The following is a 12,078-nucleotide window of genomic DNA, read 5'->3' as shown; positions in this document are numbered from 1 at the left end:
ATTCTTTTACTGTCATTTTAGTGGGGTTTCATGAAGGGTAAAAATAAATATGTGTGCTCAATCACCATGCTGAAGTGGGAATGCCATTCTAGCTTTTAAATGGTAAGGCTGGATCAAATATGCGATTTCCAGTCTGGGTGCCTGCACATGTAATGGGGGTAGCGCTGAGCTCTTGTCAATATTTTTTAAAGGTTAGCAGAAAAAAATAAAAAATAAAAAGTTAGCAGAGAAATACATTTACCCATAATAACCATGCAGGGTGACATTAACTTTCCTTACTCAATGTGTTACTCCTGGTTCATTCAACAAATGTTTATAGTAACTAACTACATTCTCCACACTGAGATTATCATAAACTGATTGGCAGTTGTGTCTCTTGGATTAACGAAAAACTGTGGTAACAAATTAATGTCATTAGTACAAAAAGGATCAGAAGATACTCACAGAACTCAGAAATTAGACTATCCTCCATTAGTCATTATTAAGGACCAACAGAGGTGGGAGTAAATGAAGTCATTCTTCCAAAGTGGGTAGAGGGTAGTGACCAAAATATCAAAAAATATATATTTTTGATAAATACTTATGAAAAAGTGCTTTGACAATAAGAAGTTGGATATAAAACTATATACAATATCACCTCAACTCTATAAAACAAACACAATACAAATCTACCTAGGAAAAAACCTTAAAGGAAATACACTACAATGGTGACTGGTAACTTGTTAGAAATGCAAATTATCACACTAAAGCTCAAGATAATGAGACCCTGGATGAATTTTCTTTTCTTCCTTAAATAAATGTCCATTTCACCTCCCTACATAAGGCACGGAGGGCCATGGCATCGACTTTGGAGTCAGACTTCAATGTGAGCCTTCACTTCGCCACTTGGCCATGCAACTGTGGTCACATTACCTACCTTTCAACACTTCAAATATCTCACTCTGCTTTCTCCCGATTTACATGGCTTCTGACCAGTCTAGGTAAGGTCTCCCACCACACCGCATCCCTGCTGCCCCAGGCTTCTTTAATGATTTTCGTGTTGTCTTTGGTTTCCTGCAGTTTGAATGTGATATGCCCAGGCATTGATTTTTTGGTATTTACTCTGCTTGGTGTTCTCTTATCTCCCTGGACCTGCTGTAGTGTCATTAATTTTGGAAAATTCTTGGTCATTATTACTTCACATATTTCTTCTGCTTCGTTCTTTTATTCCTTTCTTTCTTGTATCCCATTTATGTGTATTTTACACCTTTTCCAATTGTCCCACAGTTCTTGAAGGCTCTGTTTTTTGTTTTGTTTTGTTTTGATTCTTTTTCCTCTTTGCATTTCAGTTTGGGAAGTTCCTATTTTCAGCATCTTCAAGTTCAGTGATTCTTTCCTCGATCAAGTTGCATCTACTGATGGGCTCATCGAAGGCATTCTCCATTTTCATTAGCATGCATTCGATTTGTAACATCTCCTTTTGATTCTTTCTTAGAGTTTCCCTCTCTCTGCTTACACTATCCATGTGTTCTTGTGTGTTGTCTACTTTTTTCCATTAGAAGATGGAAAACATATTAATGTTAGCCTTAACATATTAATCATAGCTCTTTTCACTTCTCTGATAATTCCAGAATATGTATCGTATCTCTGAGTCTAGTCTCAGTGCTTGCTTATCTCCAGACTGTGTTGTTTGCCTTTAGCATGCCCTCTAATTTTTTGTTGAGAGCTGAACGTGATGCATCAGGTAATAGGAACTGAAATAGAAGGTCATTAGTGTGATCCTTTGTCAGTCTGCCTAGGAGTAGGGCTGTGTTTAATGTTTGCTGTAGCCATAGGTACCAGATTCCTCTAAGAACTCCCTAAATAGAATCTGCACCAGTATAAGGGGACTAGATAGTAATGGGAAAAAGTACAACTTAAAAAAAAAGAATCTGCACCTCGCGCCTCTTTCAACTGTAACCCACTGTTACTGCACCGTGGCGCTGTGATGTGGTGGTAAGGTGTAGGAGAAAAGTATTCTCTCTTCTCATCGTTAATCTCTCATAATCTCTCATAATCTCATGTTTAAATTTCAGTCTTTCAGTGGACTTTTTTTTTAAGAGAAACATAAATGTGTTGTTCCACATTGGTTAATTCTTTTATGTGCCCTCATCAGGGAATTGAACCTGTGACCTTGGAGTACCGGGGACAAGGCTCTAACCAACCGAGCTACCCAGCCAGAGTTGGACCTGTGTCTTTGTGTGCTGTGACCTCCCGGAGTATTTTTTATCTTCTCCCCACCCCTTTAGATGAGACAGGAATGCTTTAGGGAGCTAGAGTTGAGTCACTGTGGTATATAGAATGAAGTTCTAAGAATTTCCTCCAGGCTAAATGCAGGTAAGTAGGATAAGGCTGTGGCAAAGGCTCTTTGTTATGAAGAACACTCATATTTCAGAAAGGTTACTTTGCCCCTTTGGCTGCTAGAGCTACAACGTAGGTCTTTCTTGGCTCCTTACCAGAAAACCTGGTGGGTTTCCTAGAAGTAAAAGTATATGAGGGACCTCCTAAGACTACAGGCTCCCAAAGGTTCTCACATTTAGGATAGTCCACAAAGCCTCCAGCAATTTGCAGCCATGACCTGGCATTTCTTCCAGTTCATAGTGACAGATGGATGACTTCCAAGCTCTTACCTGTTGGAGCTGAAAACAGAAGTCCCTTTAACCACCCTGATAGCACGTTCTGAGCCCTGTATTTCTTCCTTCACTTACAGAAAGGGGATTACGGTAACAGAGCTGTCTCACACATGGAATTCAGTGAGGTCATTTAAGGTAAACATTTAGCCCAGGGCCTACCTCAGAGTAAGTGCTCATTAGACTGGGAACTCTTTGAAGTTCAGAGAAATTAAATGAGATGCCCAAGTAAAAGCAGGGAGAAAAGCAGAGTCCAAATTCAAGCCCTGGTCTTTAGACTCCTAATTTATTGCTGCATTTAAAAAATAAATTATTTTATCACACTCAATATCTATAAAATCCATATTAGAGGTTTACAAAGCATTGTCAAATACAGGATATGGCAAATGTTTTCACAAATAGATAAGAATGATTTATAATTAGCATACAGATTTTAAAATATAACAATTGTTGCCCACTGAGTTTTGAAACTTTTATAGAAATGACATGAAAATAAGGAGACGAAAATAAATGCTCCTGAAAACCGAACCACCCTGACATCATATTCCATGCCCCCGTCATCCTCACCCATTTACACACACAATTTTCGTATACTGCTTTCAATGGCTGCAACCCAGCAAGTCAATACATTACGACTTACTTGGCTTATTTGTCCCCATTTGCTGGACAAGAAGATTTTGTCGATATTTTCAAATGTATAAATCACTTTAATCATCTTTGTGCTTGCTTTTTTTCTTTTCAGAATGTACTTCTAAGGGTAAAATACTCAGCAGTATATTAAAGAATCACAGCATGTAGATATTTTTTAATAGGAATTTCCAAATCGCCTTCCAAAAATGATGCACTGTTTTGTTTTGTTTTTTTCATTTTGGATATGCTCAGCATTTCCACTTGATTTTTTTAAATTGTGGTAAATTAGACATAACAAAAAATGAATCGCCTTAAATGTTTGTAAGTGTACAATTTAGTAGTGTTAAGTCCATTCACATTATTGTGCAACAATCTTCAGAATTCTTTTCATTTTGCAAGACCAAAACTCTATACTTATTAAATAACTATTCCTTTCCCCCTTCCCCTGGAAACTACCATTCTACTCTCTGTTCCTATGACTCTGACTACTCCAGGAACCTCGTGTAAGTGAATTGTATACCGCTCGTCTTTCTGTGACTGGCTAAATTCACTTAGCATAATCTCTTCAAGGTTCACCCCTGTGGTAGCATACGTCAGAATTCCCTTCTTTTTTAAAGCAGAATAACATTTCATTGTATGTATATAATGCATTTTTTAATCCATTCTTCCACTGATGAACACTTGAGTTGTTTCTACCTTTTGATTACAGTGAATAATGAACTTTGGGCATGCAAATATCTCTTTGGAGTTTTTGCTCTCAGTTATTTTGGGAGTAAACCCAGATGTGGAATTGCTGGATCACATGGTAATTCAGTGTCTAATTTTTTGAGGAACTGCCACAGTGTTTTCCTCAGCAGCTGCACCATTTTGGATTCCATCAACAATACACAAGGATTCCCATTTTCCCATGCTTTCCAACAGTGTTCCCAGTAGCCAATATAACAGGTGTGAAGTGTTATCACCATGTCCATTTGATTTTTTAAATTATGAGTGTTTGACAAATTTTTATAGATTAGTCAAAGATATATTTAAATCCAGTTCTTCTGCAAATTTTGTTAATTCTGAATTAGAGGAAGTAAGTTAAGTTTCAACAAGCCAGTTTTCTTCTTCATTTGGTCTCTACCTAAATGTTTATCAGTCCAAAGCAGGGACAAAACTTGTCAAATGGCCCCAAATATATGTACAAATGCATCATATGTGATCAATAATTGGGAAGACTCAAACGTAGGTTTTTCTTACCCTTGAGACTCCATGTCACACACTGACCAATACCTACTCCCTAAGTGCAGTGAGCACTCGCCTTCCTCCTTACTCAGCCCTTCCGTTAGTGTTAGTGTCAGACACTGCAGTAGGCACTGGGGACGTAAAGAGGAACGAGAAGACACTGTCCCCATCACAGCAACGCTATGAGATACGTGTAATTATTCCCACGTTACGTTTGAGGGACCTGAGGCTCCTCGAGTCTAACATCTCGGCTCAGATCAGACGGAGGTTGGGGAAGCTGAATTTCCAGTTCCGGTCTCACTCCAAAGCTCGCCTGTCCTGCTGTCCCACACGATGTTCTGCACCATCAATAGTTCCCTTTTTCAGAAAGTAATATTCACTGGTAACTTCTGTTTTTTCACTTTAGATTTCCATATGTTAGCTTTCAAGGGGAATGTCACAATTACAGAGAAATAATAACAATAACAATAATGAACTTGTAAAACCTTTTCGATTTGGATTAACTGTATAGAAAGCACTTACCAAGCAATGCTATCAAAGCATGCAAAGTAACAAAGAATGGTTCCACACAAACAAAAATAGCTCATCCTAGAGAGAGCTTTGAGTATTTGAGGCTTACTAAAAAAAACTGGCATACCTTCCAAAGCTCACTGGACTGCCAAAAGTGAAAATTTTATTTCTAAGCAGTTTGTTTCCTAGGCATGATTCTAATTACAGACAGAAGATCCTTCCAGTCCTATATAAAACTGTCTAGGAGACACACACACACCAAAATAAGATTCAAAGATCCAAAGAATCAACAACTGCATTGATTCTCCATTTAAAGATACTTTTTAATATAAAAAAATTAAATCATACTATGTTAAAGCACAAAAATGCTACAAATAAGCATAACAACTTCCATGTACATAATCTTACAGAAGAATTTCATAACTAAAACATACCAGCCCCTGACCAATACAGGAGTGGGCAAAAGTAGGTTTACAGTTATTGGTACAGAAAAAGACATGCGGGTTATGATTATTACAACAGCTTTATTAACTCAAAAGAGTGTCACAACTGCAAACTTACTTTTGCCCACCCCTGTAGTCTCAATACTTATATCGATTAATCCCTAAATGTTGAAGAGAGCTGGATATGACGGCTACTCACAAACTTAATCCTCCTTTATAATTTAAAAAAACCCTCAAGATTAAAGACGAACTATTCAAAATACGTTTCTACAAAGAGTACTTCTGTACAACAGTTGTTTTTGAAAGACAGGGCAGTGAATACTTTAGTTCCCATAAAAATGTTTGTTGAGTGAGATGAAACAGAAGCATGTAGCTTACATGTAAGAAAGGGGGGAACCCCTTCAAATAGTTTTATATACTTTAGTTAATAGAATAGATTTTGGGGAAACAGCAAGTAATGCTTTGGTTAAAACATTAACATCTTTAATTTCAAATGATCTACACTCTACAAATATTGAGTTCCTACCATGTGCTGGCTCTCTGAAAAACACTCAGAATAACAGATCAGAAAATAGCCTCCACCCTCTGGTGCTTTCAGGGTAACATATACAACTTCCAAAATTATCCTTTCTTTTGTGTGACTCCATGCTCATCAAGCAACTTTTGAAATATAAATTCACCCTCCCCAAAACCTGTAAAACTTTGTATTACATTGCAGAGATCAGCTTTCTGGTCAGTGTATGAACATACCCCATTTATGTTAATAAACCACTATTCGGGTTTGTACATCCCTGTTCATGGGTTTAGTTAGCTTGTGCATATCCCCAATAGCTAAATAATTGTGATTAATTGCTTAGATGTAATTTCTAACCCTTCAGAGCTGAAAATCAAATAATAGAAGTGGGATGCCCATACCAAGATGTATCACCAAATGAGACCCCAGTTTATCCTCAGACAACAAACATACCTTTATTTCGATCCTGCACTTTGGACTGCATTCTAGTTAACTCATAAAATAGTTAAGAATAAACGAGATATACCATGTAACAGCGCCTCTCAAATTTTGGAGTACATACGAAATCACTTGCAGATCTGTTAAAATGCAAACTCTGATTCAGCAGGCGAGCGGTAAGGACTGGGATTCTTTTTCTCTGATAAACTCCCAGGGGTGTGCAGGCCACGAGCCACAGGCCAGAAGGGGCTATCACACACCCGGCACGTCATCCAGGCACACAGGCTGCTCAGCCCAGTTAACTGTTCCCTCCCATTTGTGATGTCTTATTTCCCTTAGTGACCTCACCATTCTTGGGAGAGAAGATGATGGTTTTCACCACCTCTATATTCTCCAAAGCTCCGTATGATAGGCATTATATCTGTACTAAAAGAATGAATGATGTCCAGGTTTTTTTAAATCATGTATTTTTTTCAGTTACAGTTGACATACATTATAATACTAGTTTCAGGTGTACACCCCAGTGATTATGCATTACTTAACTTACTAAGTGATCATCCTGATAAATCTTGCACCCATCTATCCAGCTTTTTAAGTCATTACTTCCTATATAGACAGAATTACTTTCTATCTTATTTATGTTAATATGGTAAACAGTCAAGAAAGGAAACAAATGTGGAATATTTTCCTTTCTAAATTGTTTATCTCTGCTGTTTATGGCTCTTTTGCAACGACTGTCAATTACCAAACATAAAGTCTATTATGAGTAACTGACAGGATGGTAACCTAGGATCGGTTCTTGCAAATAAACGTGGATCATCGCTTTGCCCTCCACTCACGAAACACACCAACCCTCCGTTCTAGTTACCACGAGCCGGGCAGCCCCTTCCCTTCACCGCCCGCCGCACCGGTGACCGTGACCGCGAATGCCCCGAGTCGGTCGAGTCCGCCGCAGAGGCTCGGCCGGCACACTGGAGTCATGCGCGTCCCCGCCCCGGTTTGCTTTCGTCTTTATTAAGATTGTGTTTTGTTTCTCTGACATTAGACAGACCACCAGCCGGGTGGCGCAGCCAGAGGGTGGAGGCCGGCAGGGGACGACCGTGACCTCGGGGCCGTCCTCCCAAGTCCTAGGAGGAGGCAAAATGGTGGCCGCCGCCCGGGGCCGGGCGGGGTTGCGGCGCGGCCCGAGAGGACTAACCAGCTACAGGCGGCGGACCTGCCCTCACCCTGGCCGGCCAAGGGCCCGCAGCACGGGCCGCGGCCCGCACAGGGTCTGCGGCCCCGAGAAGTCTGGAGGCAGGGTCCCCGCGACTATGAGGAACTACGCCATCACAGCCCTCTCTCGCCGGCGCCTGAGCCGCAAGCCCCGCGGCAACCGAGGCTCCGTCTCCCGAGAGGCCCGAGAAAGGGCGGGAGGGAGGAGAACAGCACGGGCGGGGCGGGGACCAGGGACGAGGGGGAGGGGGAAAGGGGGAGGAGGAGAGGGCGGGGCCGAGGCGTCAGCCGTGACAGCTGCGGGAGCGGGGGAGGGCGGCGTCCCCTGCAGGGCGGCCCCTTCCGCAATCACCCCACTCCCAGCAGTGGGAGCTCTAGATCTGGGGTGGCCCAGCCCCACGTGGCGCCTCTCATCGCGGCCGGGGTCGCGGCGGGCGACGAGGGCAGCCTCTTACCTTTGCCTTCCTTTTCTTTATCGTCCGCCATCTTGTGCGGAGCCCGTTGCCCGGGAGACGTCCGTCCCTAACCTAGGTCGCGACGTCCGCGCCCCCTTCACCCCCCGCGGCGAGTTGGGCCCTACCGGGCCCAGGACTCGGAATCCCGAGGGGAGAAGACCCTAGGGCGGGGGGGGGAAAGGGCGTTCGGAGGGAGCCTGCGAGCGTGCGCCCTTCCCCCATCCCCGCCGCGACCCTCTCGCTCCCGCGAGATCAGAAGCACTGTCTCCCAGCCTGAGACCCCGCGCGACACCCTAGGCGGCAGTCCTTTTCGTACAGATCCAAGCATGAGCCCTGGTTTATTTGCTGAAGTTCGGCGCGCCTCCTTTCCCTGATTTCTGATCCATTTGGGGACATTAGACACACTGCTCTCCCCCTCCCCTTCTATTTGGACGACGTTTTTTTTTTTAATTGCAGGTTTTTAAAGGCAGCTGGAAAGCTGGGTGCAGTGCTCAGCTTCCGAGGGGGTGACCGAATTCGCTCGCCACCCGGCCTTGGCGTCCGCGGCCGGCTGGACGGAGAGACCGACCTGCCCCAACTCCCGCCCTCCGCATTTGCTCTGATCCCGGGCTCGCCGCCGGCCCCTAGGGACAGCGACAGCGCAGCCCAGTAGAACTGGAGCTAAACGGAAACGGGCGGGTACGGGAGGAAACGAGAGCCATTAGACTGTTATTACTAGGGGAGCGGAATAGCTGGAGAAAAACGTGTTAAAAAAAGACACAAGCATTGCGTCGTCAGGGCTGCCTGCAATTTCTGATACAAAATAGAAGGGTCTCATAGCAACAAGAACATGCCCACGTTGTGTTTATTGTTGCACTATGGAAAAGCTTTAAATCACACTTTTCTGAAGCTTTGCGGCTGGAGCATGATGTTAAATTTTGGTCTCATCTTACGGACAAGTTCACTAAACAAGAGTATTTTATTTTTAAAAGTGATTTTTGCATAATATGTCTAATGATGAGAGTCAAATGACTATATATATTTAAAATTAGTCTTAGATCTTAGGTGCTTATGTTTATTCATTTAAATGACTGGGTGTTATGTAAAAACAGTTTATAAATAGTTAAGTAAATTTTAAAAGGCCTTCCAAATGCAAGGTATTAGTATTCAATGATTTTAAGTTTTTATGCTCTTTTTATTAATTCTGGTTCTATAATCTCAGTAAAACCTAAAACAACCCTATTATTTATTAAAATAAGTATTTTTATGTTGAAGATATTCTTGTGGTGCTGTGATCAGCATTCTCTTTGAAATTGAAAATAAATGATGGATCATCACAAAATGGCTCATATTGGAAGATAAGTACTTGTATAAAGTGAATACAATTTTTTACAGTAGATTCATAACACCCCAAAATATGAAAAAGTAATCATTAGCATTAACTTGTATTTAAATGTCAGTCACTCTATGCGGGGGTCGAGTTATTTGTTTTTAAAGAGTCCCTTTTGCCATGCAGAGATCATGAAGGGCTTTGAAATTATTAATAGAGCAAAGCTCAACGTTGCTCTCAGGTTAACTGCCTACTCTCCCTGCCGTTTCATGAGCTGTTTGCAGTTAGTTCGCCTTTGCTGGAATGCCTTTCCTTTCCCTCTCCCCGCCCCAGCATTCGCCAGCAGGCCCACACAGGCATTCTGTCCCCTCCTGGTTGTCCCTGACCTCCTTGAAGGTCAGTTACTATTTGAAGCTTTTCCGGTCAACCTCTTCCTCTGTGATCTTGTACTCCTATCAGAGAACCTCTCACTTAGATACGCAATGGCTTTGGTTTGTGAAAAAACAAAATCCAACCGAGGACATTTGAAGATCGCATTGGCTTCATTAAGCGATTCATGCATCCAGCAGCATCCCGTCTAGCAACGAGACAGAAACTCTGATGAGTTGAACAAAATGGAAGAGTTTATAGAGTGAAAGGAGGTGGGAATAACAAACTAAAACAGTGGGTTATTTCAGGCAATGACACTCTCCCTTAGGGGAAGGCAGAGGGTCTTGCGCATATTAACTAACGAGGGTTGGTCAGGAAATTCCAGAATGATTGGTTTAAAATGTCACTCCTAGAAACAGCTGAAACTGCAATTAGGTTAGTTTATTAAGTTTTGGTTCAGTGACATGCTTAGCAAAAGGGACTCCATTTTGGCCTGCTGTTTCTTTTTTTAGTAGTTTATTTACTTGTTTCCTTCTGCCAAACTCTCAGCTTTTGAAGACAGAAAGTGCTTTATTTGTCCATATATCCCCAGTGCCTAGAATAAGTTTTCAATTTTTGTGTCTGAAATAATATATATTTTAAAAATTAAGATAGGAGTTAGTCTTCTCAATGGCTTCCTGAGAAGCAAAGCTTTTTATTATTTAGATTATTCCAAACCACATTAGTCTCTATTTTTCTGAACTCCTACAGCATATTTAAGACAATACTGTTCCTTTTAAGTTTGAATGACTAAAAAATTTTTAATATATGTTAATTAACACCTCCCCCCAATTAGGCATGAGGATAAAAGCCTTTTATACACCTTTTATATATACCCACAGTACCTCACCTAATTTGGGGCACATATGAGGAGCTTAATACATACTTCTCAATTGGTTAATTAGCTAATTAGACATAAAAATATAGCTCTGACTGGTGTGGCCCAGTGGTTGGGCATCATCCTGCAAAGCACAATGTCACCAGTTCGATTCCCAGTCAGGGCACATGCCTGGGTTGCGGGTTTGGTCCCTGATCAGGGGCATAAAAGAGGTAACTGATCAATGTTTCTCTCTCACATTGGTGTTTCTCTTCCTCCCTTCCTGTTTCTCTAAAAATAAATAAATAAAATCTAAAGTATACAGATGATGTATTATAGAAGTGTATACCTGACACCTCTGTAACTTATTAACCAATGCCACCCAAAAAATGCAATTTAAAGAGATTTTTTTTAAGATATGGATGACATGGAAAGGATAATAAGTGATGTGAATAATGCAAAATGGTAGGCAGAAAAACCTTCACAACATGTTGACTCTCCTAGTGTAGAAATCATTGAAGTCTTGCACTAGGAATCAGTGAAAAAACAAAAACTGGATTTTCCTCAGTCACTGCTGTGTGCTGACTTCACAATCACAGGCGAGTCACATAATCTCTTTGAACCTGAACTTAGAAAAACAGACACTGGTGTCCAAACTACCTTAGAGTTTTTGTGAGACTCAGTAGATGTAACTGAAAGTTTTGGAACGTTTGAAGGACTTGCAAGGAAATCTACCCTCTTTACGTGAAATAAACCCCCACTTCTTTCCCAAGATTCGGCTTCCACTTGGAGAGTTTGCTTTTCCGATGGCCCAGCTACTCAGCAAGTGTAGGTGGTCTGACTCCATTTCTTACACTTGCCACTCCCAGAATCTGCTGCTTGTGTGACAACGGTCTGGTTTACACGATGGAGCTCACCATCTTCAGTTTCTGACCCCTTCCTGGCTTCCACCTTGGCGTTTTTAAACCTTACCAAGCGGGAGTGGCCTTAAGCATATCTAGATTTCTTGAGTTCTAGGCCCAGTAAAGTGAGAGGGAAAGAATTACTTCCCTGGTCTAATTCCAGTTTCCTAACTGAGGATATATCCCTTTCCTGGATAATTAGCATCAAGTATCTTTCCTTCAAGGAAAACACTACCTCCAACCATAATGCGAGTAGCATTAGGCTGTGATCTCAAAAGGGAAACCTTATCAGAATACAACAGAATAACGGTATGGTTTCATTACAGTTAGAGTAATTAAAATAACACTTCTAAGTACTTTGTATACATTATCTCTTTCATTCTTTATGAGGCTGATACTGGTATCCTGGTTTCGGTGCTATACTACTTGTTTATAAATATAAGATAGCATTGTCCTAGTCTCTTTAGTGACCTGAATATTTCAAGAAGAATAAATGCTATGCTAAGGACAAAAATTCTGGGGGAAATCACTCATCTTCATCCTACCTTTTTTATTATTATTATTA

At 41.4% G+C, this 12,078-nt stretch overlaps 1 protein-coding gene across 2 annotated transcripts in view; it reads right to left on the bottom strand.

The window, feature by feature from the left end:
• Positions 1–8,502, bottom strand: part of EFCAB2 (EF-hand calcium binding domain 2) — a 56,932-nt gene extending 48,430 nt beyond the window's left edge. The window contains exon 1 of one of the 2 annotated variants that reach the window (XM_045861407.1): positions 8,078–8,502. In XM_045861407.1, coding sequence (XP_045717363.1) covers positions 8,078–8,108 — 31 coding nt within the window. In that variant the 5' untranslated portion in view covers positions 8,109–8,502. Of the gene's footprint in view, positions 1–6,422; positions 6,569–8,077 lie in introns of those variants that run through there. The other variant, XM_045861415.1, reaches the window with a different exon arrangement.
• Between the last annotated feature and the right edge of the window lie 3,576 nt (positions 8,503–12,078).

The sequence above is a fragment of the Phyllostomus hastatus genome, unplaced genomic scaffold, assembly GCF_019186645.2.
Source record: "Phyllostomus hastatus isolate PE091 unplaced genomic scaffold, TTU_PhHast_1.1 phas_contig_148, whole genome shotgun sequence".
Lineage (NCBI taxonomy): Eukaryota > Metazoa > Chordata > Mammalia > Chiroptera > Phyllostomidae > Phyllostomus > Phyllostomus hastatus.
Note: the sequence above shows the minus strand (reverse complement) of the source record. Positions and strands in the feature narration are given on the sequence as shown.